This window comes from Leucoraja erinacea, chromosome 31 (assembly GCF_028641065.1).
Source record: "Leucoraja erinacea ecotype New England chromosome 31, Leri_hhj_1, whole genome shotgun sequence".
NCBI lineage: Eukaryota > Metazoa > Chordata > Chondrichthyes > Rajiformes > Rajidae > Leucoraja > Leucoraja erinaceus.
This window is the reverse complement of record NC_073407.1, coordinates 4,282,681-4,309,255: the sequence shown is the minus strand read 5'-3', so window position 1 is coordinate 4,309,255 and position 26,575 is coordinate 4,282,681. Positions and strand designations below refer to the sequence as shown.

The following is a 26,575-nucleotide window of genomic DNA, read 5'->3' as shown; positions in this document are numbered from 1 at the left end:
AGAGCCCTGTTAAGTCTGCTCCCTCCCTTCATTAAGAGTATGGGTGATTTTGGTGTACCACAGAGTCGTCCTCCTGCACTATTACCATATCACTTGCTTACCCTTAATATCCATAAATATATCCATCTGTTCTAAATGTGGTCTGTGTCTATACAACTCTGAAGAGTAGAGAAATCCAATGATTCACTACCTCTTCCTTTCTGCTCACAGACTCAGCTGGGGCAATCCATCCTGTATGGCTCAGTGAGAATTTAGTAAATTTCAATGAGATCACTCATTTTCCTAAACTCTGGGGAATTTAGTCGCTGTCTACTTGATCTCTCCTAAATGGGACATCATGGTAGGGAGATTCAGCACAAACTGACCCTTTGGGCAATTTTATTCTCCCATATTTTCATTTACTTCCCCAGATTCTACCAGCCACCTACAAATTTACAACAATTTAACCTACCAAACCCACACATCTCTGGGATTTGGGAGGACATGATTATGGTAACTGGAAGATACACGAGATGACGAGGACAATGTGCAAACTCCAAACAGGCTTAACCCGAGGTTGGGATTGGACCCAGGTCTCTGACACCCTGGGGATGTGGGAGTATTTTTAGGATACCCATAAGGTCACGGAGAATGTACAAACAGCACCAGAGATCGGGATTGTACCGGGTTCCTGTGGTGCTGCCCACGGGTCAACAGAGACTCGAGTCGCATCAAATTCCTCGTATGTTGCAAAACATACTTGGCTAATAAAGTATGATTATGAAGAGTTTTATTGTCATATGTGCCAAGACTGAACAATGAAATTCTTCCTTACAGTAGCTCAAGAGGCTTGTAAACACGGTACTCAAATTGATATTATAATAAACATTTTTTTTAAACTCAGTAAAAAAAAAACTGTCCAGTGCAAAGAAAAAACACAACCTGAAGTCCCTAGTGCAACCAAGGCAGTTTGTAGTTGGGAGTTTAGCTGGAGTTTGTAGCTTTCAATGTGAAAAGTATACATCTTCTAGATGCGCTGGGACGCATCCCCAGTGATATGACGTGGGGTCATCGGGTGTTTCGGGTCTCACAACATCAGACACCCTCACCCAGGCGACCCTGCCGGGGTTGATCAGGCCCCGACTTGCGTCCCAGCAGCAAACGCCCACGGATCAGCCATCTTAATAACTACTCTGCAGGGGTTGGGGGACTCTAGTGCGTGGAGGGACTGGGCTTTGTGGGGTGAATCCCGGCCGGGCTCCTCCTGCATCTCACCAGGTTCAAGGCCTGTGTGCTGCACCTCTTTCTCCTTCTCCGAGCATTTCATTCTCGTCTGATGGATTTTTAGGCCACGGTGTTTCATTAGGCCTTTCTGTAGCGTTGTTGGTTGTCTTTACAATGAGAGACCCAATAGTCTCTCATTGGAGAAGCTGTTCCTGTCCTAATTTCTCATGTTGACTCAGTAATATGGGGCGAGGATCTCCAAGTCCATTTGAACACCAACTTTGCCAATGTCTTACCGTTCGTAACATTTTTCCATATTGTATTTCTTTTCCAAGCTTTTGCCCCCTCTTTCAGCTCATTGATTCAATTCTTGAAGTTGTGTTATACTTGTTTTGAATCAGCATCAATTTGTCCTTTTCACTCAAGTCATAAATACAAATTATGAATAGCTGTGCCCCAGTACTAATCCTTGCAATACCCCCCACATCTCGCAGCCTGTCAACTCGAGAATAATACATTTATCTATCCCTTTACTGGTCTATATCCATAATCTTTCCCTTATTCACCTGGCCTTCTCACAAAACTCTACAGAATTTCTTGAAAATGACTTGCAGTTCGTGCTGACTTTCCAGTAAGTGATATCACTCTGAATTGTTGTTTAATCATAAGACTACCTGACCTCTGTCTCCTTTTTTAATGGAATGCGATTTCCAATCTTCTAAACCTACGATGAATTATTAAACAGCCTGAACTAATGCCATTTGCTCATGATAGCCAGTAAACAATACAAATAATGGAATGATTGTTTGCAACAGAAATGAGATAAATATCAAAGCCCACAAAATGGGACCCGAGAATGACATGACATAGTCCATTCAGAGTTGGATGTGCATATAATATGAGATAACCGTCTTTAATGTCAGACCATTGTTAGATAGACAGTGGCATCTTCACTGGTTAATTAGTAGAGAACATGCATTCAAAGTTGTACCTGCTTATTATTAAATTCGTCCTTGCGTATCTCATTTGAGATACTATTTTCTATTTTTCTTGAGCGCAGATCAAAGGCGGTCCATTCGAATGTGTTCCAAAATCTCCACATCAGGGATGTGAAAATATTGACGGCTTTTTTCTGACTTCATGGTCTACCAGTTTGAGCTGCTTCTCTCTGTTCCAACCTCAGGGTGGGATCACTCTCCCATTTTGCATAGTTTCACATTGCAGTTTGCAAACCTTGTCTTCAGCCACTGTGCAAGTTATAGTGCTGGAAAGTTATACAGCACAGAAACAGGCAGTTTCATGTCAGCTCATCCATGCCAACCAGGTTACTGAACCAGATTAGTTCCACTAATTATGTGCCTCCTCTGGCACGTATCACTCCAAACTCCTATATAAGTACCTGTCCAAGTGTGGTGTTTTAAATGTTTAAGAGGAACTGCAGATGCTGGAAAATCGAAGGTACACAAAAATGCTGGAGAAACTCAGCGGGTGCAGCAGCATCTATGGAGCGAAGGAAATGGGCAACGTTTCGGGCCGTAAACCCTTCTTTAAATGTTGTTGTACCTGCCTCTACCACTTCTGGCAATTTGTTCCATATACCCACCATCCTCTGTGGGGGGGGAGTGAAAAAGTTGTCCCTCGATGTACATTGTAAATCTTTCCCCTCACAGATTAAACCCGTGTGCTTGGGTTTTAGACACCCCTACCCCAGGAAAAAGACTGGCGATTCACCTTATCTACGTGTCTCATGATTTTCGACATGTGTCACCCCGCAGCCTCCAGCGTTCCAGGGGCAAAAGACTCTGTCTATCTAACCTCAACACATACCTCAAACCTGCCAGAGCTGGTAACGTCCTGATGAATATTTTGTTGCACACCTTCTAATTTAATGACGCCCTTCTCATAGGGCAACCAGAACTATACACAGTACTTCAAATGTGGCCTTGCCAATGTCTTGTACAGCTATCAACTCATCCCAACTCCTATACTCTAGCACTACAGTGAGATCAAGAGTGCTAAACTATGTCCCAACATCCCTTTACCTGTTGCCACTTTCACGGGGTGATGTGCCTGCACATCCTTAGTCTGTTTGTGCTACAATACTCCCCAGGCCCCTATCATCTACTGTGCAAGTCACGCTCTGGTTAATCTCACAAAGTCCAACATTAGTGTTATTGACAGCCATGCAAGTTAATTGCTGTAAGTTGATTTAGGTGTGATGCTTTAAAAGTTCAGTTTTAATGTCTTGTTTTCTGTGAAATGTCTGAGATATTCTTCTGAAGCACTGAACAAAGTAGTATCACTGGAAAACATACCTTTCAGCAGCTATAAAGAAAACCAGCAGATTCTGATTATTTTGGTGTTATGCTCTTGGAATCTCTGGTAATATGCAGTATTTTCCCTTGGAGACCCTTATTTCTAAGGTGTTCGATAACTAACTTTTTAAAAATGCAATTTGGCTTTCTATATGCATTTTTCCATCCGTTTTATTATTTTGCATCAAGTACCTTGGGGTCAACGTGAATCAGCTGTCTTTATCTTACAATCCCAAGTGCTTGTTGCTATTTTTTATGATATTGAACACCTGCACTGTCCCACCTGGAGCAGCGGGGGAGCTACGTGCGGATGCTCTTTGTGGACTACAGCTCTGCTTTTAACACCGTCCTTCCCCGCAAACTGGTGGACCTCGGACTTCCATACTCCACCTGCATGTGGATAAATAGCTTCCTGTCGGGTCGCAGCCAGAGAGTCAGAGTGGGCCATCACACATCCACGGCCCTCAGCCTCAGTACCGGCTCTCCACAGGGCTGCGTGCTGAGCCCCCTGCTTTACACCATCTACACATATGACTGCACCCCCGCCCACCACAGTAACACCATTGTCAAATTTGCGGGTGACACCACGGTGGTGGGGCTCATCTCTGGGGGGGATGAGTACGCCTACAGGGATGAGGTGGAACAGCTGACAGTGTGGTGTGGAGAGAATAACCTGCTCCTCAACACCTCAAAGACTAAGGAGCTCACAATAGACTACAGGAAGAAGAAAACGGACATTACACCATTAATCATCAGAGGGGACTGTGTGGAGAGGGTGGCGGATTTCCGCTTCCTGGGAATCCACATTGAGGAGGACCTGACATGGAGCGTGAACACCTCTGCGCTGCTGAAAAAGGTCCAGCAGAGACTGCACTTCCTGAGAATGCTCGGGAAGAACAACATTACCCAGAGACTGCTGCTGTCCTTTTATCGGTGCTCCATAGAGAGCATCCTAACATACTGTGTATGCGTGTGGTACACTAGCTGCACAGCGGCTAAGAGGAAAGCGCTCCAGAAGGCTATTGACAACGCCCAGAAGATTGTCGGTTGCCCTCTCCTCACCTTGGAGGACCTACACAGTTCCCACTGTCTCAAGAAATCCCAGAACATTATAAAGGACATTTCCCACCCCGGACACTCCCTGTTTGAACTGTTGCCGTCAGGCAGACGGTACAGATCAATGAGGACAAGGACAAACAGACTCAAAAACAGTTTTTATCTCCGACAGCAATAACTACACTTAATATAGCCACCAAATGAGCGCAGGTGCGCTACATACCAAAGGGATTGTGAAATCGACAGAAGAATGTATGGTTGTGTGTTTATGCTTGGTTTTTTCATGTTATTTATTTCAGTTGTTTATTTCAGATATTTCTCTTTGACGTATCGTTAGCTTTTAGATAATGTGTGAATGATGCACAATAAAGAACAATTTCAATTTACTTACTTTGGACAGTCTTCCAAGGTCATTGGAGACGCAAGAGACTGTAAATGCTACGATCTTGGGCAAAAAGTCTGGTTGTCCTGCTATCGGAAGGATATCATTGAATTAGAAAGAATGTAACTGAGATCTACGAGGAGGTTACTGCCCCTGGAGAGTTTTTCTAGTATGATTGTCTAATGATAGTTTTTATTCACACATTGCTGGGAGGTAATATGTTTTGCTATTCTAATTTATTTGTGCCGCAGAATTGCCCCCTTCATCGACTCTTTTAAGTCGAGACTTAAAACTCATCTTTATTCTCAAGCCTTTCTTGACGTCCTCTGAGGGAGGGCTATATGTATATATTTATGTATGTACTTAATCTATGAACCACTGTTGTATAACGTTAGTACCTCCACCAGTGTAAAGCACTTTGGTTAACGAGAGTTGTCTTTTAAATGTGCTACAGAAATAAAAGTGACTTGACTTGACTTGTACCACAGTTGTTGAAAGCAGGGTCTGTAATCTCATTCTAGTGGTGTTGTTATGTGGGGTATACATATACTGTATGTATACATACAATGTAATTGGCATGCATGCCTGCTAAAGTTGCATTTTTTTTTATGTAGTCCATTGTTATGTAATGCTTTCACTTGGAAACAAATTTAAATAATTAATTATAGTGAATTACTCGAGTTAATTATTGGAGCCCTAGATTGCAACCAGCTGCTGCAGATTTTCTTTTTTTTCGAGAATTAAATATCCACTCACTTCCCTTAATTTCACATGGTGCCTTCTCTAAGCAGGCACAGTGGCGCAATGGGAAAAGCTGCTGCGCCAGAGACCCAGGTTAAATCCTGACCACAGGTGCTGCCTGTGTGGAGTTTGCACATTCTCCCTGTGACGATGTGGGGTTTCTCCGGGTGCGCTAGATTTCTCCTCCATCCCAAAGTTGTGCAGGTTTGTAGGTTAATTGGCCTCTAAATGACCCCATGTGTGTAGGAGTATATGCAAAAGTAGGATAATATAGAATGAGTGTGAGCAGACGATTGATGGTGGCGAGGAGTAGGTGGGCTGAAAGGCTTGTTTCCATGCCGTATCTCTAAACTCAACTACATACATTACTGAAAGTTACCATCTGATTGTTTGGACTAATTTGTTATCAACCCAGTAAAGGCTTAATTCCGAGAAACCGGTTATTATTTTAAATCAGATTGTATTCAGCCCTTTTGATCAACTGGAAAGAGATTAAAACAATATAGACAATGGGTGCAGGAGTAGGCCGTTCGGCCCTTCGAGCCAGCACTGCCATTCAATGTGATTATGGCTGATCATCCCCAATCCCCGTTCCTGCCTTCTCCCCATATTCCCTGACTCGGCTATCTTTAAGAGCCCTATCTAGCACTCTCTTGAAAATATCCAGAGAACCAGCCCCCACGACCTTCTGAGGCAGAGAATTCCACAGACTCGCATCTCTCTGTGAGAAAAAGTGTTTCCTCGTCTCCATTCTAAATAGCTTACTCCTTATTCTTAAACTTGGCCCCTGGTTCTGGACTCCCCAACATCGGGACGTGCTTCCTGCCTCTAGTGTGTCCAAACCCTTAATAATCTTATGTTTCAATAAAATCTCCTCTCATCCTTCTAAACACCAGAGTATACAGCGTATAAAAGGTGTTTATATTTAGAGAGGCCCATGTGTCCTTGTACATGAGTTACTAAAAGTTACCATACCGGTAGGTGAAGTGCTGGGGAGTCCAATGATATATGTTGGCCTTTATTGAAGATGAGCAGCAAGTAGAAACTCCAGCACCCCCCCCCTCTATCGCTCTATCTAAGAAAGGATATACCTGTGATGGAGGGTGCGCATTAGAACTAGCCCATTCTGCTTACTTGGTCTATTAGTGCAAGTTCTTCCAGACAAGTCTTTGATCACAAATCCATTGGGCAGTGATCCGCACAGAACATCCTGGTGGTGCAGGACAAGGATTCGATGGATTCTGTGGAGTGGTTCCCTGAGTGGACTGCCTAGCTGTGGTAAAATGTGAGCATTGTCAGGGTAGTGTGGGTCCTTGATGCGGGCTGCCTTGGTGATAATGAGGTCAGTACCTGTGATGGATGTGCAATGTTCACCTCTTTTTGTAAATTAAACAGACTTTGACACAAACAAAATTCTTGTGCAGTTGACAGCATCGATGTGGGGATGGTGTTTTTCCAGGTTAGCATGACTCGAACCAGAACCACAATCTCTACCTTGGGGTAGGTCATGAATTAGATGGAAAAAAAAATCTTCTCCATGGGTAGTGAATTCTTAACTTAAGGAGGGCTATGGCGAAACCGTGCTTAGTGCAATCAAGCCAAAGAGATGTTAAAATATTGAGAGGATTTAAGAATAAGGGATTAATGCAGGAAAGTGCTCTTGGAGTGAAAGATCTGCTGTCAATTACAGAGCAGGCATGGTGGGGGGGAGGTGTGGGGAGGTTAAATGGTCTATTACTATTTATGTTCTTCTGTATTAACTTTAATCAATTGCAGCCCTCACTCTTTCTATTTCCTGTACGGGGATTTGATTTTACAAGCCAAAGCTGTCTTGATAAGTTTTTACGCTGCAAAGACATGAGAGTAAATTGCTGGGTCATGCCCTTAAATTAGGGGGGAAAGGCATTAAATGGCATGTTGTGAAATGTTTGTTTTCTCAAGGGCACAGGTGTAAATGGACATGTTATTCCAATCTTCTGTGGTCTATTACTGTTGCTACATTACGATGTTGCTTGGAATCATGCTTTTAAACTAGAAATTAGTTTTGGATGAAGGCTATTTGTAGATCAAAAACACGTGGGACTTGGATTCCCAATGTTGGGAATGAATTTACGGAATTAGTTTTATTTTCTGAAGGGGGTAAAATAATTCTCCTTGCAAACAGAATATTCACGCAGAGCTTTTTAACCTGGATTTAATGCATAGAACTCACAAAATTGGCTCAGATTTGATGTAGTTAATGCCAAGGCTAATAGGACTCGTATTATAGTGTAGTAAAGCTGACAGCAACTTCCAGCATCTGCACTTCTGCCATTAAATTGAGAAATCCAGACCTTGCCAAAGGCTATTTCAAGGTTCCTGTAGATGCACAGTGACAGTCCTTGCCAGTAAGTATAACTCTAAATTGATCATGGTCATGTGAGGGTGAATTAAAGCTTGTTTACTTGTCCCACAAGGTAGGGGACAGGGCAACATTCAGTGTTAGATGAATGCTTTACCCTAAAATAAGTAAGAATTACTCCAAAGCAAGCACACCGGTGCACTAAATTTAATTTCACAAATGCAGACTCCCTGATTTTCTCCAGGTCAAAATGTAATTAATCTTTCCTTTTGTCCCTTCTGTTCATTAAATGTAAATGCTTTAAATCTAATTTGTGTTTTCCAGTATAGACTGGGTGAGTCAGTCAACCATTCGAATAACCAGTTTTTAACTCTGATTCCCAGTTCTGTACCTCAGCTTGCTCTAAATTAGTCTTCACTCAAAAAACCTATGGTAATTATTGGTGACAGTCTGCAAGATAGGTTTCAGGTGCTTTTCCTTTAACAATAAATTATAGAACAATCTTCTGTTAACCCGTGTTTAACGTGTAAATCAGCTGGATACTGAACATTTTTTATTCTGAGATTTTTCTACATGCTAAATCTGATTCTTGCAGGGTAGTTGCGGCACTAATTAAGATTTTGATTCAAACTTTCCAACAAGGTTGGTTCAATTGGCTAGCTGCAGTGTGTATGCCCATGCCAGACGTCTAAGCTTGCGCACTGTGGACATCACAACTGCATGCTTCTGACACTTGGACAGATTTATGCTACGGGAAGGTCTGGAGGGGCTCTGGCTTGGCACAGGCAATTGAGGCTAGTTTGGTCAGGCATGGATGGAGCTGGGCTATAGGCCTGTTTCCATGCTTTTTAGATCTCCACGATCTATCATTATGCCTTGGATTTGCAATCAAGTCTAGGAGCATTAGTCAGGGCATAGTGGTGCAGTCAGGAAAGCTGCAATCTCACAGTTGCAGTGACCAGAGTTTAATCCTGACCTCTGCTGTCTGGGCAATATTTACATTTGCTCCCTGTGACTCCATGGTACTTTCTCCAGCAACTCCAGATTTCTCCCACATCCCAAACATGAGTGGATTGATAATTTATACTGTAAATTGCTCTAAATGTACATGAGTGGTAGAATATGGGATGAGTTCCTTGTCAGGAGTATCTGGGAGCAATTTGGAAGACGCAGGATCTTTTCATTCCCAAAGAGGAAGAAACATTCTAAGGGGAGAATGAGGTGATTGTGGCTGACGAGGGAAGACAAAGACAGCATAAAACTAAAAGAGAAGGCATATAACATTGCAAAGATTAGTGGGTGTCGGGAGGCAGAAGTTAGTGGAGTTGCTATTACTAAGGAAAAGGTGCTTGGGAACCTGAATGGCCTGAAGGTGTACAAGTCCAGGTGCTGAAAGAGGTAGCTTTAGAGATTGGGGAGGCATTAGTAGTGATCTTTCAAGATTCACTAGAGTCAGGAGTTGTCGCAGAGGACTAGAACATTGCATATGTTACTCTGCTGTTCAAAAAAAGAGAGAGGCAAAAGAGGGGAAACTACAGGCCGGTTATGTTTTTGTTGTTTGTGTTTTTGTTGTTTTTTGTTTTTTCTTGTTGGGCTGCTGTTAATGAAGGTAAAGAGAAGAGAGAGCTGAAGGGAAAATAACAGTTGTTGTTGGCCGTGCAGATATAAAGATAGAAAATCTTTGGCCGTGCAGATCGGGAATTATCGCATTATCAATAATGCCTTAGTTTTGATGAAATGCAGTGAGCAAACGCGATAATTCCCGATATTTTCTATCTTTATATCTGCACGGCCAACAACTTCCGCTGTTATTTTCCCTTCAGCTCTCTCTTCTCTTTACCTTCATTTTTCTTAATCTTTGGAACTCTAAAGTAGGATAGCTGTGTCTCACGGTCACCCCGACTGGCACTGTTATTTATAGCGCAAAAACTAACCGTTTTCGCGGTTTTTAACAGGTTTGAAAGTACGCGTTCTAGCATTAATAACATGTACTGGAAGTGACGTTTGTACCCCAGTTGGATTTTGCGGCTCCGTGCGTGAAGACCTATGACCCAGTGACCTTTCGTGAAATCACCCAAAGGGAAGCAGGGTATTCTAATGACGTCACGCGCACCAGACGGCTGTGCTGACGTATGATGACGCCTGATTTGCGCGCGACAGTCACTACCGGCCTGACGCGCAAATGACGCCCAACTGGGACAGGCCCTTAAGGGTATCAAAGGTTATGGTGAGAAGGCAGGAGAATGAGGTTAACACGGAAAGATATATCAGCCATTATTGAATGGCAGAGTGGACTTATTGAGCTAAATTGCTAAATTCTGCTCCTTTGGCTTGTGAACATGGAAACATAGAAAAATAGGTGCAGGAGTAGGCCATTCGACCCTTTTGAGCCAGCACTGCCTTTCAATATGATCATGTCTGATCATCTAAAATCAGTACCCCATTCCTGCATTTTCCCCGTATCCCTTGATTCCGGTAGCCCTAAGAGCTAAATATAATCTAAATCTCTTGAAAACATCCAGTGAATTGGCCTCCATTGCCTTCTGTGGCGGAGAATTCCACAGATTCACAACTGTCTGGGTGAAAATATTTTTCCTCATCTCAGTCCTAAATGTCCTACCCATTATTCTTAAACTGTGACACCTGATCCTGGACTCTCCCTACATTTTTTCTACATCTAGCCTGTCCAATCCTTTAAGAATTGTATATGTTTCTATAAAATACCCTCTCGTCTTTCTAAATTCCAGTGAATACAAGCCCAGTCGACTCATTCTTTCATCATGTGTCAGCCCCGCCATCTCGGGAATTGTCCTGGTGAACCTATGCTGCACTCCCTCAATAGCAATAATGTCCTTCCTCAAATTAGGACACCAAAATTGCACACAATACTCCAGGTGCGGTGTCACCGGGGCCCTGTACAACTGCAGAACCTCCTTGCTCCTAAACTCAAATCCTCTCGCAATGAAGGCCAACATGCTATTAGCTTTCTTCACTGCCTGTTATACCTGCATGCTTACTTTCAGTGACTGACAAGCACACCCAGGTCTCGTTGCACCTCCCCTTTTCCTAATCTGACACCATTCAGATTATAATCTGCCTTCCTGTTCTTGCCACCAAGAGGATAACTTCACATTTATCTCACCCAACCTATCCAAGTCGCCCTGCAGCCTCATAACATCCTCACTGCAGCTCACACTGCCACCCAGCTATGTGTCATCCGCAAACTTGGAGATGTCACATTTCCTCATCTAAATTGATGATGTATATTGTAAATAACTAGGGTCCTGGCACTGAGCCTTGCAGCACCCCACTAGTCACTGCCTGCCATTCCGAAAAGGACCCGTTGATTCCTACCCTTTGCTTCCTGTCCATGTCAGTACCCTACCCCCAGTACCATGTGCTTTAATTTTGCTCACTAATCTCTTGTGTGGGATCTTGTCAAAGGCTTTTTGAATGTCTAGATACACCACATCCACTGGCTCTCCCTTATCCATTCTGCTTGTTACATCCTCAAAAAATTCCAAAAGATTATTCAAGCACGATTTCCCCTTCATAAATCCATGCTGACTTTGACCGATTCCGTCACTACTTTCGAAATGCGCTGCTGTAACATCTTTAATAATCAACTCCAGCATCTTCCCCATTACTGATGCAAACTGGTCTATAATTCCCTGTTTGCTCTCTCTCTCCTTTCTTAAAAAGTAGTGTTACATTGGCTACCCTCCAGTCCACAGGAACTGATCCAGAGTCGCGAGAACATCGGAAAATAATCATCAATGCATCCACGATTTCTAGGGCCGCCTCCTTGAGTACTCTGGGATGCAGACCATCAGGCCCTAGGGATTTATCTGCCTTCAGTCCCAACAGTTTACCTAACACTTTTTCCTGACAAATGTGGATTCCCTTCAGTTCCTCCCTCCCACTAGATCCTCGGTCCCCCAGTATTTCTGGGAGATTGTTTGTGTTTTCCTTAGTGAAGACAGAACCAAAGTACTTGTTTAACTGTTCTGCCATTTCTTTATTTTCCATTATAAATTCACCTGTCTCTGATTTAAGGGACCTGCATTTGTCTTCACCAATCTTTTCATTTTTTTATATTTAATGAAACCTTTAGTCAATTTTATATTCCCTGCAAGTTTTCTTTCATGCTCTCCCCCCCCCCCCCCCTCTTAATTAACCACTTTGTCCTCCTCTGAGTTCTAAATTTCTCCCAGTCCTTCAATTTGCTGCATCCTCTGGCCAATTTATATGCCTTTTTTCTTGGATTTAACACTATCCTTCATTTCCGTCCTTAGCTACGGTTGAGTCGCCCTCTCCGTTTTATATTTTCACCAGACAGGGATGCATTTTTGGAGTTCATCCATGCGGTCTTTAAATCTTTATGAACTTTTACTTCCTATTACTCCTTTCCTTTTATAATCTTTATTTGGATTAATATTTTGTTCTAACAATGTGATTACTTTTGTTTAGTTATTTGCTATACAAATAGACAAAATTGACTCTCCATTTATCAAACTGTTCAATTTTCCAATGTTTATCTCAAATGTTTTGTATTAAATGTAAATCTTTCAGAAACCAAATGAATATTCTTATTGTATGCCTGGAATAATGGAATTTAGTTCAATTTCAAAATTAGCCATTTGAAATCGACTACAGATCATTATATAATCTAACCGATAGTTCTTTAATTTTTTGAATACTTTCGAATGTACACAATGCAACAGCATGTGTACTTATTATCAGATGAGTTATGGAAACCTTTGGTGTGAGAATGTTTCTGTAACGCTCCTTGTTGCTGGCTCATTGGAAACATGAACTGTGATGTATCCTGGGATGTATCTCTGACATACATTATCCAATTAATGAATAAAGGGAAAGGCCATTAGGCCACTCAGCAATGAATACCTGATTTACAAATAATTGTAAATGACCCAGCATCTACAAATCTCAATTTTTTTCTTGTACTTTCCTAGCGATGCTTTTTTTGAGTCCTTAATTGTAACATCTCTTTGGCAAGTGTGTTCCTGTTCATAGAAGAATATATTTTTGGTTATAAAGCCGTGTTGTGATGGTGCAAAGTTTAAATTGGAAAAATGTGCATGAATGAATACACGCGGAACCGCAGATGCTAGAATCTTGCTGCTGGAGGAAATATGATTAAACATCACCTGTCCGTTCCCTCCGCTGATGTTGCCTGACCCGCTGACATCCTCCAGCACTTTGTGTTTTGAATATTATGAATTATTATTCCCGTGTTAAATGATGGAGTTTTGAATTTATCAATACCTCTTTTGTATTTACAGTAAAGTAAGGAACAAGAATCTCTACCTGGCCACATTTGCTGCTGTTTTGGGACCCCTCAGTTTTGGATTTGTCCTTGGTTATAGTTCTCCTGCAATTCCAGAACTGCAGTCTAATCTAAACCCAGATCTGAAACTTGATTCCACTCAGGCTTCCTGGTTTGGGGTAAGTTTTACTTTGTAACTTTCCTGTGATGCATAAGTGAGCATGTCGTTAAGTAGTCACTTGGCTGATTTTATTCATTGTAGAAACAAGCGACTGCCGACGCTGTTTCACAAAAGAAGAGACAAAATGCTGGAGTAACTCAGCAGGTCAGGCAGCATCACAAGAAATAGACACAAGAACCTTCACAGAGTCTGAAGAAGGGTCCCATCCTGAAACGTCACCTATCCATGTGTTCCTGCAGATGCTGCCTGACTCGCTGAGTTACTCCAGCACCTTGTGTCTTTATCACTGACTAATGCTTTCCTGCTGCTAAAATAGAAAATTTATTCCGCTCAACACTTTCCCATTCCTCTCACCCAGGGAATCTGATTGGTGATTATTGCACATTTACTGTCTCTAGTAGCGTGTTGGTATCCCAGCTTAGTTATTAGGTAGAATTTTAAGATGACTTGTGTGTCTCAATCTGTTGCCATGTTTCCCTTAACTCATTCCTCTACCCTCCAACTCAATCTTCCAGTTGTAACAATATATGATGCTCGTCCATTGCTTATTAAAAATGCTTTACCACAAAACACAATTACTTTGTTATTCCTAAAAAATACCTTGTTCATAAATGCGTTATTCATAAATATATTGAAGATGTGACTAAAAAGGTTGTGGCCAGAGCTGTAGACATTGTATATATGAATTTCAGCAAGGTATTTGACTAGGTTCCGCATTGTAGGTTGCTCAGAAAGGTTAAATCACATAGGATCCAAGGAGAGATTTCTGAATGGATATGAAATTGGCTTCATGGAACGAAGCAGAGGGTGATGTTGGATGTTTTTTGTTTTTTTATCGGACTGGAGGCCTGTGAGTAGTGGTGTGCCTTGAGGTTTGGTACTGAGCCCATTGCTGTATATCATCTATATCAGCAATTTGGATGAGAACATATACATGGCATGATTAGCAAGTTTTCAGATGGCATAAAAATGGGTGGTATTTAAATGGTGAAGATGGTTGTCAAAGATAACAGCAGGATCTTGATCTGTTGGGCAAGTGGTGCTGAGGAGTGGTTGATGGAATTGAACACAGGAATGTGAGGTATTGCATTTTGGGAAGTCTTAACATGGGCAGTGCCTACACAGTGAATGGTAGGACTCTGTGGAGTGGTGTCGAGCAGAGGGATGGATCTAGGAGTTGCTGGTACATAATTCCTTAAGTGACATCACATATAGATAGGGTGATCAAAAGGGCACATTGTCCATCAGTCTGAGTATTGAGTATAGAAGTTTGGGGATTATGTTGCAGTTTTATAAGACATTGGTGAGGCCGCATTTAGAGTATTGTGTTCAGTTTTGGTCACCATGTTATAGGAAAGATGTTGTCAATCTGGAAAGGGTGCAGAGAAGATTTGAGGATATTGCCAGGATTCGAGGGCCTGAGCTATAGGGAGAGGTTGAGCAGGCTAAGATTGGTTCTTGGAATGCGGGAGAATGAGGGGGGGCGGTGTTATTGCGGTGTACAAGATCATGAGGAATAGATTGGGTAAATGCCTCTGCCCTTTACCCAGAGCATGGGAATCGAGAACCACATGACATTGGTTTCAGGTAAGGAGGGAAAGATTTAATAGGAACCTGCCCAATTCCCTGTTCAAAGTAACAGAATATTAATTGGAATCCAGCAGAAATGCCTCTGCAATCTCGACAAATCCTTGTCTATCCTCCCTCAAACCGATAGTCAATGCTGCTACGTTAAGCTTGTTGTCTGAGCAGCGTCCGGCTGCAACTCAGACGCAGCTAATAATTCAAAACCTCGCCACAGCATCTGTACATCCATGTCCTCCAGAGATGCTGCCTGACTCGCTAAGGTACTCCAGTACATTTGTGTTTTGCTCAAGATACTTGTAAACTTGAGTTCCGGCTCGTCGTTGGGGCACTTTCTGCAGTGGGCATCCTTCTAGGCAAGCATTGCCGGCTTGTTTTCATCCCCGGTCTTGCAATCGTTTAGTCACAAGGAACTACAGATTGAGTGATTGTACAGTGTTATAGGAAGTACAAACTGCCTTGATCGCATTTGTGACTGAGTAACTATATAACCATATAACAATTACAGCACGGAAACAGGCCATCTCGGCCCTACAAGTCCGTGCCGAACAATTTTTTTCCCCTTAGTCCCACCTGCCTGCACTCATACCATAACCCTCCATTCCCTTCTCATCCATATGCCCATCCAATTTATTTTTAAATGATACCAATGAACCTGCCTCCACCACTTCCACTGGAAGCTCATTCCACACCGCTACCACTCTCTGAGTAAAGAAGTTCCCCCTCATATTACCCCTAAACTTCTGTCCCTTAATTCTGAAGTCATGTCCTCTTGTTTGAATCCTCCCTATTCTCAAAGGGAAAAGCTTGTCCACATCAACTATGTTACATACACAACTGTTATGTAAGAGCGAGTTTACATGTCGCCTATTAACGCAGGCCTTAACACTGAGCACTCAGGAGGTACAGTGCGCTCTGTGTAGGATCAATCCACGCAAGGCTGCAGGCCCGGATGGAGTCCAGGGAAGGGTACTAAAGGACTGTGCTGTACAGCTGGCGGAGGTATTCACGAGAATCTTTAATCTGTCTCTATCTCTGGCAACGGTCCCCAAGTGCCTGAAAACAGCCACCATAGTGCCGGTGCTGAAAAAGTCTAAAGTCACCAACCTGAACGACTACCGCCCGGTTGCCCTAACTCCAATCCCAATGAAGTGCTTCAAAAGGCTGGTCCTCTCCCACATCAAATCCAGCATCCCTGCCTCACTGGACTTTTTGCATACAGGGCAAATGGATCGACAGAGGATGCCATCTCTCTTGCTCTTCACACTGTCCTGACTCACCTGGACAGACAGGGCACGTACGTGAGGATGCTCTTCATTGACTATAGCTCTGCATTCAATACGGTCATCCCCACCAAGCTCACCACCAAACTCCACCAGCTAGGCCTCAGCTCGCCGATATGCGATTGGATCCTGAACTTTCTGACGGAGCGACCGCAGGCAGTGAGACTGGGCCCGCACCTGCCCTCCACTATCACCCTGAGCACCGGCACACCACGGGGCTGTGTACTAAGCCCCATGCTCTACTCCCTCTTCACTCACGACTGTGTTCCTGCATTCGACACCAACACCATTGTGAAGTTTGCAGACGACACAACAGTACGATGATGAAACAAAATACAGAGCGGAGGTGCAGAACCTGGCGGATTGGTGCTCACGTAACAACTTGTCACTAAACACCTCCAAGACCAAGGAGCTGATTATTGACTTCAGGAGGTCCCATAATGGAGAATACGCCCCAATCTCCATTTACGGGGAAAGTGTGGAGAGAGTGTCCAGCTTTAAGTTTCTGGGCACTCACATTTCAGAGAACCTCACATGGTCCACCAACACCGCTGCGCTGGTCAAGAAGGCACAGCAACGACTGTTCTTCCTGAGGACATTAAAAAAGACTGGTCTGTCCCAACAGCTGCTGACAACCTTCTACCGCCGCACCACAGAGAGCATATTAACGTATGGCATCTCTGTGTGGCATCTCAGCTGCACGGAGGCGGAGAGGAAAGCTCTTCAGCGCGTCGTCCACAGAGCGCAGAGGATTATTGGGACACATAAAGATTCCTCACACCCTTGTAACGGACTGTTCGAACTACTTCCCTCCGGCAGACGTTACAAGGCCTTCTTCGCCCGAACCTCCAGACTCAGAAACAGCTTTATTCCCAGAGCTATAGCGGCTCTGAACCGGCCCTGCTGAGTGCCCCACATCCCCCCTGGACTGTCTCCCTCAGATGGTCACGTCGCACAGTTTATTTATTTATTTCATTTTTTTGACATTGGTTGGAAGCTGCATACTAAATCTCGTTGCACTGATGTGCAATGACAATAAAAGATATTATTATTATTATTATTATTATTATTATTATTATTGCGTAAGTAATGTGTTCACTAGAACACTGAAATAGAGGTGCTGGGTCCAGAGGAAAATCAGGTGTAATTATGATTGTACACTATGTTTGAAGCATTTAGACAAACACATAGATAAACAAGGCATGGAAGGATACAGTCCTAATGCCAACAAATTTATGTGATAGACCTTTTTTTATGCTCGACTACAATGTTTCAATCTATTTCATTAAACCAGAGGCTAGTGCATTTGTTTGCCCTCTTTTTCCAACCCAAGTACTGGGCCTACTGTGACATCCTTGTCTCAAGTCATCAAATGTCATAAAGGTTCCATAGGACCACAAAACAACTCCTTCACTCCGCTCCATGTGTCAATTATATCTGTGCACAAAATTCATTTTCCATCTTTACCCCAAATATTTCTTACAGAGTTTTTATTTAAGTTTTCATTGTAAATGGAGAACAGTGCAAATAGATTATATAAGAATTCTTATAAATTGCTTTCTTGATGATCATTGCATAAATGCTTAGGAAGGAACTGCAGAAGCTGGTCTACACCAAAGGTGGACACAAAATGCTGGAGTAACTCAGCGGGACAGGCAGCATCTCTGGAGGGAAGGAATGCATGATGTTTCGGGTATAGACCCTTCTTCAGTAAATGTTGCTGGACATCTTGCTGGCTTTCCATTCCTCACTTTTCACCAGCTACCCAATTGTGGTGATGTACTAACTCCAAGTTCCCAATCAGCTCGAAACCCTTCTTCAGACTTCTTCGTCCTGAAACGTTGCCTACTTCCTTCGCTCCATAGATGCTGCCGCACCCGCTGAGTTTCTCCAGCACTTTTGTCTACCTTCGATTTTCTAACATCTGCAGTTCCTTCTTAAACAGCTCTTCAGTTTGTTGTGATGCTAAAGTCTTGGGGCTGAATTTTGGGCCTATTAGGAACCTTGTACAGTGCTACCTCCTGCATAGTGTTTTGTATGTTTTCTACTGATTGAAATGGAAATATTTCTGACAATGTTATAAAAGTAAATAATATTGTACTTGTCTATTTTTGCAGTCATTAGTAACAGTAGGTGCAGCCGTCGGCGGCATAATAGGAGGATGGATCGTTGATAAAGTTGGCAGAAAACCAAGCCTGATGATGTGTGGTCTTCCGTTCATTATTGGGTTTGTCGTAATTGTTGGAGCACAGAACATCTGGATGCTTTACACTGGCCGACTATTGACTGGATTAGCCAGTGGAATAGCATCACTTGTGGTGCCAGTAAGTACAAGTGCTGTATAAGGGGCTTGTCAACTTGCTTACAGTGATGTATAGAGATGTATAAATTGTTATTTAATGCAATGTCTTCAAATCTGTAATGAATGGTATTCTTTCTTGCGATGACATGGAGGCCATTGGGTCCAGCAGGTCCATGCCAGGTCTCATCAGAGTTTTACTTTCTCATTTCCCTGCAGCCCATTCAGCCTACCTAGGTTTACTAGCCTATACCTGGTTCAAGAAGGAACTGCAGATGCTGGAAAATCGAAGGTAGACTAAATTGCTGGAGAAACTCAGCGGGTGTGGCAGCATCTATGGAGCGAAGGAAATAGGCAACGTTTCGGGCCGAAACGTTGCCTATTTCCTTCGCTCCATAGATGCTGCTGCACCCGCTGAGTTTCTCCAGCAATTTTGTCTAGCCTATACCTGGAATAGGCAAGACAAGTGTAGGCCTGGTAAATCTCTGAAATATTTACAACACCTTACATGCAGATGGCGACCATGACTAGATGTGTCGCAGGTTCAGTTAGCTCTCACTTTTTAGATATTATGCACTACTTTTCCTACCATAATGGACAATTTCAGAAATTATACCTGCTTTGCCAGATTTCTGTCCACTCACTTAACTTGTCTACATCCCTTTGTAGCCTCCCTGTTACCTCTCCCAACTATGTTCTGAATCAAATAATTTAGCAACTATACCTTCAGTCCCTTCATCCAGGTCACTTCTATCAGTTGTAAAAGGTTGAGGCGTCAGCACTGATTCCTGTGGCATAGTTGTTACATTAAAAGTTAGAAATAGACTCCTTTATAGTTGGCCAGTCAATCCTTGGTCCTCCTCCACCTTGAGATTTCTCTTTCTGCAGTAACCTTTGCAGCAGCACATCACATGACTTCTGGAAATACAAGAATAATTTATCCACCTGGTTCCCTTTTATCTGTTGCATCCTTAAACCGCTCTGATTCCATGTCTACAAAGCCCTCAATGGGCTTGCCCCCACCTACATAAAAAGTCTTCTCACCCACCACTCCTCCTCCTGGCCCCTCAGATCGGCCGACTTGGGGTTGCTGAATATCCCACGGTCTAGGCATAAGCTCAGGGGCGACCGCGCCTTTGCGGTTGCAGCCCCTAGACTGTCGAACAGCATCCCCTTTCCCATCAGAACTGCCCCCTCCATCGACTCTTTTAAGTCAAGACTAAAGACTTATCTATACTCCCAAGCATTTCCTGACGTCCTCTGAGTGAGCTGTGAGGGCTACATGTATATATGTATGTAGTCTGTTATGTTGTGCTATTCTTATAACAAATGTAAAGCACTTTGGCCAACGAGTTGTTTTTAAATGTGCTATATAAATAAATGTGACTTGACTTGATTTGATTGGTGAGATGATTCTCATTTCACGGGGCGTTGTTCTCTTTGTGTGATTCCCTTTATTATTTTTAACTCCCCTTGCGTCTTTAATAGCATCTAACGTTTTTGTATACTGGTTTTAGTTTTAGAGATAAAGCACGGAAACAGGCCCTTCAGCCCATCAAGCCTGCGCCAACCAGCGATCACCCCGTACACTTATACTATTCTACACACACTAGGGACAATTTGCAATTATACCAAGCCAATTAACCTACAAACCTGTATGTCTGAAGTGTGGGAGGAAACCGGAGATCCCGGAGCAAACCCACGCAGGTCACGGGGAGAAGGTACGAACTCCGTACAAACATCACCCTTAGTCAGGATCAAACCCGGGTCTCTGGCGCTGTAAGGCAGCAACTCTACCGCTGCGCGCCACTGTTAACTAACTGGCCAGCTTTCTCAATCTTTTTTTAAATGGGAGACAATTGCTAATTTCCAATATTATGGAACCTTTCCCAAATCTAACTTTTGAAAAATTCAAACCAATGCATTAACCATGTCATTAGCCACTCGGATCCATCTCGACCTGCAGATTTGTTAATCCAAAGCATCAATAATTTGGTTCATTTTCCCCCAGGTGACTGTAATTCACCTTGGGTTCTTTGTCCATACATGCTCCTGATTGAGAAGTATTCCTGTGATATTGCATGTATCCTCTGTAGTGAATGCAAAATTTATATTTCATTCATGTGCCATCTCCGTGTTTTCCATTCTTAATTCCTTGGATTCCCTTTCCAGGATGAGAACTCATTTTACCAGCTCCTTTTTAACTATTTATTGATGTTCCTTTCTCTGAAAAAGTTTGAATTTATAATTTATAACCTGTTTTTTTTTAAAATACATTCAAATAGTAAATAATGCTCTAACACTTAAAAGTGAACAAGTCAACTACTTAGAAATTAATGCCAAACAGAAAATCTGTTGTAAGTGGCATTTTTGATTCTATGTCAGCAGAGGTGGCAGGGTAGTTCAGCAGTAGAGTTGCTGCCTCACAGAGACCCGGGTTCGATCCTGACCACGCGTGCTATCTATACGGAGCTTGTACGTTCTTCCTGTGACTGTGTGGGTTTTCTCCGGTTTCACCCCACTTTCCAAAGATGTGCAGGTTTGTCGGTTAATTGGCCTCTGTACATTGTCTCTGGTGTGTTGGGTAGAACTGGTGTACAGGTCGGCCCACTCACTGGGCCAAAGGGACTGTTTCCATGCTGTATGTCTAAAACAAAGTAAATGTCAGCACTTTCTTCACTTCTCTGAAATGTCTGTTTTCTAAATTCTAATGGATCCTTTTTCCGTTCACAACATGGAAGTAAGATGCTTAGTTGTTTTTCTGCCTAATAGTTAATATGAGCCTGCGTTTTGGCCTGAAGTGAAGTGTGTAGGAGCCCTGTTCAGCCACAGGAGGGCAGACCTTGCTAAGAAAAGTCTGGTCTACAGTGCTGAATTGATCCTCTCTAAGTAACCATTATGATTTTGAATGTCTGACCCACTGGCTACCTGCCAATCCCTCGTGGCAAATCAACACCCCTGAAATTGTAGAGAAGTGGGTGTGTAATATCTCAAAAATGACATGAGCAAAACTCGTCAACTTAATGTTTACTGTTCCCAATCTGAAAACCATGTACTGTTACTCAGATTGCTGTCTTCATGTTGTCTAGGGTGATTATTATCACTAAAAGTCTATAAAATGTTTATTTGGGTTTTTCTTTTACCTAGATTTACATTTCTGAAACGTCTCACCCTAAAGTACGAGGGCTGTTGGGATCTTGTGTTCAGCTGATGGTGGTAATAGGAATCATGGGTGCATATGTCGGCGGTATGAACAGCTTCTTATTGTTACAGGTTTATGTATTTTTTACAAGGCCAGTCAGTGTGTGATCTTTGTATGTTCCCAGTCACATCTATATTGCCCCTCTCCCCATCTTAATGCCTCACCCTGCAACTTTGGCCCCCTTCGTGTAGTTTGTTCTCAGGGTTGCTTTGATGGCACCAGCTGGTTTGTTTTGGCATAAAAGCACTGCGGGGAAGCTGATGGAAGTGGATAAAATAGCATCATTTAAGGGGGCATTTTGACAGGCATGTGATGGAGAAGCTGGGAATCTGAAATATGAATGGTACTGGAAATATCAGTCTGGCAAGAGAAACAAATGTTTTGGAAATGGACACAATATGTTGGAGTAACTCAGCGGGTCAGGCAGCATTTCTGGAGAAAAGAAACAGTTGATGTTTCAGGTCGGAACCCTTCTTCAGTTGAAACCCCAACACACATGGGAAGGAAGGACCGGTTTTCAAAAATTATTGTCCAATATTGAATCTTTAGGATTATGACATACCTTAGATGGGTCATGAGGTGCTGTTTCCTGAGCTTGCTTTGGGTATTGGAACATTGCAAAGAAGTCCAAAGTGGCAGTGGTGTGGAGAACAGAAGTGAAAGGCAACTGGATGTTCTGGGTTAGGTACAGTGCCAATCTGTTTGGTTTCTCTGGTATACAAGACCCCACATGATGAACATGTGGTTAGGGAAAATGCTGATCCACCGTGAAGGACCATACAAGCACCTGAGTAATGGGAAAAGGCAAGGTAAAAGGGGAGGTGCTCCATGTCCTGCAGTTGCAGTGAAAGTACAGTGACAAGGTCAAGTGTTTGGTGCTAGTTGGAGTCTGAACCAAAATATGGGGTGGGGGGGGGTTGAGAATGGTCCCTTTTGGAATGCTGAAAACCTCTGGAGGATTCTTGAAAGCTCCAGCATGTTCTCTTGTTTTAACTATCTCTAACTTCCCTCATTGATCTAGTAACTGGAGGGCACTTGAGCAGTGCTTTGCCCAGTTCCAATTATTTCCTTTTGTTTTGTGTCCTCTCACTTTCTCAACTTAGTCACTAAGACCCAGAATAAAATTGATACTTCTGGTGCAAACTAAATAAGTTCATAAGTGATCGGAGCAGAATTAGGCCATTTGGCCCATCAAGTCTCCTCTGCCATTCAATCATGGCTGATCCATCTCTCTCTCTCAACCCCAATCCAGATGAAGCTGTATTACACCATTTTGAATCTGAACTAACCTACAATTTTGTTTTGAAAAATAAGCGACTACAGCTGCTGGTTTACCAAAAAAGACAATGTGCTGGAGTTACTCAGCTGGTCAGGCAGCACCTCTGGAGAATGTGGATAGGTCGAGTTTCAGATTGGGTCTCTTCGTCAGACTGAATGAACATAGTTGTGGGGGGGCCTGGCAAGTGATAGGTGGATACCAGTGGGGTAGGACGGCTTTGAGAGGCAAATGGTTTAAGAATGGCAAGAGATGAATAGACAAGATGTGAGAAGGATAAAAGTGTAAATTGTGAAGACCAGAAGGAATACGGGTGGACAGAACGTTTTCACTCAGAGTTGTGAATCTGTCTCAGGCGGTGGTGGAGGTCAATTCTCTGGATACTTTCAAGAAAGAGTTAGATAGAACTTTGAAAGATAGCGGAGTCGGGGGATATAGCGAGAATGCAGGAACGGGGTACTGATTGTGGATGATCAGCCATGATCATATTGAATGGCAGTGCTGGCTCGAAGGGCCGAATGTCTGTTGTCTATTGTCTACAATTTTGTGCAATCATTGAATGACTAGAATCGCAATAGCTAAGTTGGTTTAGAGTGTGATGTTAACATGGTTGTTTTTGTTTTGTTTTATCAGGAATGATTTTGCCTTGGTATTGGCTTGCTGTGCTATCTTCTGTTCCACCAACCGTGATGGTAATACTAATGTATTTCATGCCGGAAACCCCAAGGTACCTACTGAGCAAGAACAAACACTCTGAAGCACTGGCTGTTCTGGCATGGCTCAGGGGGCCTGAAGTAGATCATGACTGGGAATGCAGTCAGATTGAAGAGAGTTGCAATACACAGGTAATTCAGTGACCATTAAGGGCCTGTCCCACTTTAGGTGACCTTATTTGCAAGTTCAGGAGAGTCTATAAGCTTGCCACATGTTCGTAGGAGGTCTCTGGTGAGTCTCCTTCATGGTCGAGAGGAGTTCCCGCATGGTGGTAACTATTCGCGGCCTCAGTATGGTCGCGCAAAATGGCTCAACGTTGAAAAATCTTCACCGTCGAGAAAACTGATACTTTTGACGTCGTAGTGGTAGCGGGGTCGCCATGTTGTTGTAGGTAGTCGAGGTAGCCATAGGTAATCTCCTTTGCTGACCGGGCATTTTAATTGGCTCATTGGGGAATAAAAAAACGTAAGCACGAGTTTTCAGAACCAAGGAAAACCGACCGGAAATGTTGAATACCCGCCAAACATCACAGCTGTGTATCTCTGGCTTATTAAAAGTGTCTCCACCCGCAGTGCCCCCCCCCACCCCCGGTGTTTTTTAAAGGACTTACCGTACACTGTGCTAGTGGTCTTTAACCTTTCTGTTCACCGTGGGTATCACTTGGCTTTGCACCGTGTGAATTTCAAACAGTGCTCCCCCCGATTTCCCTGGCCCCCGCCTTTGGGTTCTGTGTGTGTGTTCCGCGCTGATGGTTTTTCAGGCGAGTTTTTTATGACCTCTCACGACCATAGACCACTCACGACCATATAGGCTGTATGGTCGTGAGAGGTCTCCTATGGTCGTGAGGTTTTTGTTGCATGCTATCCAGTCAACAGAAAGGGAATACATGATTACAATCGACCCCTTTACAGTGGCTTAAATGTATTAAGTTTATCTTATTGCATCACATCCTCTGGTAGCCGTTCTGCAATATAAACTGCTTAAAAATGGGAGAAAATATTAAGGGCCTGTCCCACTTACAATACAATACCGTTTATTTGTCATTTGAACCTCACATGAAGTTCAAACGAAATTTGGTTTCTGCAGTCATACAAGAAAAGAACCAAGACACACACCAACACAATTTACAGAAACATCCATCACAGTGAATCTCCTCCTCACTGTGATGGAAGGCAAGGTCTTCTCTCTCCCCTGCTCTCCATTCTTCTCCCGATGTCAAAGTCAAAGCCCCCGGCGGGCGCTAGCAAGTCCCACGACCACTTAAAGCTGGGCCGGGTCCCGATGTCGAAGCACCCAGCGGGCGCTAGCAAGCCCGCGGCCATTTAAAGCCGTGCCGGGCGATGTAAGGCCCTGCTCCAGGTCACGCTCAACCCCGCAATTCGGGCGGGAGAAGTCGCCGTTGCCAGTGCCCCGCAAAGCCGCCAGGGACCTGCGAGCTCCCGGTGTCACCATCCACTGGGGTCGGGCCGCAGCCACGCGCCACCGCAGCTCTCCACGCTCCTAAGCTGGCCAGCTCCACGATGGTAGGTCCGCAGGCTCCGTGACTTGGGGCTGTCGTTCCGGTTGGAGGCCGCTCCACGGTGCTAGGCCCCAACGACAACGGAGACCCGACAGGGAAAAGGTCGGGTCCCCGTACAGGAAAGAGATCTAAAGGTTTCCCCCACCCATCCCCCAGCCCCCCACACATACACAGTCAAAAACCCACCACAAACTATACACTCAACAGGTCAATAAAATAAAAAAAGACAGACGGACTGCAGAGGCCGCTGCGACGTAGGTCGTGCTGCCAACCCACGCGACCTTTACAGGCAACTGCCGGCACCCGTGATAGGTCGCCGAAATTTTTAATGTTGAAAATTCAGCGGCGACCAGAAAGACGCTACGACTCTTTGGAGACCTCTCACGACCATAGGAGACCCCTGGCAACATGTCGCGGGTGACTTTACACTGACACTTGAATAGGCTATGCTCAACAGGGTATGGTTCTAATGGGATTCATGTAGATGGACATAAAGGACAACATGGACATGGACATGATTGACCGAAGGTTGTGTAGGATGACGCTGATTGATCTATTTTACTTCTGCTTTCAGGATACCAAATTTTCACTTTCAGAGCTGAAAGATTCAGCAGTTTACAAGCCTTTCCTTATTGGGATATTTCTGATGCTATTTCAGCAGCTAAGTGGAATCAATGCTGTTATGTTTTACGCTGAAACCATCTTTGAGCAAGCAAATTTTAAGGTATTACATTTTAATTGAATGACAAATGTTCTGTGCTCTTAATCAGAAAATCTGTAGTAATCTGGTCATTCTCCTGCAACCAAATTTGTCCGCCAGTATTGCTTCTAAAAATAAAATGTATAGATCCAGCAGTTTGTTAATTGACCTGTCAGTGCAGTGGTTTTGAACAATATGAATGTACATGTTACAACAATAAGGATATTAGACTAGTGATTTGTTGTATGCATCACCTAAAACAGTCACCAGATTGGACAGAGGAAAATATTCAAGCAAGTTCAGTTTAGAGATACAGTGCGGGAACAGGCCCTTCGGCCCACCGAGTCCACGCCGACAAGCGATCCCCGCACATTAACACTATCCTACACACATTAGAAACAATTTGTAATTATACCAAACCAATTAACCTACAGATCTGTAGTCTTTGTAGTGTGGGAGTGAACTGGAGATCCTGGAGTAGACCCATGCAGG

The 26,575-nt window shown here is 43.5% G+C and overlaps 1 protein-coding gene across 1 annotated transcript in view; it reads left to right on the top strand.

Annotated features, from left to right (window-relative positions):
• Positions 1 to 26,575, top strand: part of slc2a8 (solute carrier family 2 member 8) — a 43,199-nt gene that overhangs the window by 6,618 nt on the left and 10,006 nt on the right. Inside the window, exons 2-6 of the mRNA XM_055659797.1 lie at positions 13,342 to 13,504; positions 18,491 to 18,697; positions 21,820 to 21,919; positions 23,784 to 23,995; positions 25,958 to 26,107. Coding sequence (XP_055515772.1) covers positions 13,342 to 13,504; positions 18,491 to 18,697; positions 21,820 to 21,919; positions 23,784 to 23,995; positions 25,958 to 26,107 — 832 coding nt within the window. The remainder of the gene's footprint in view (positions 1 to 13,341; positions 13,505 to 18,490; positions 18,698 to 21,819; positions 21,920 to 23,783; positions 23,996 to 25,957; positions 26,108 to 26,575) is intronic.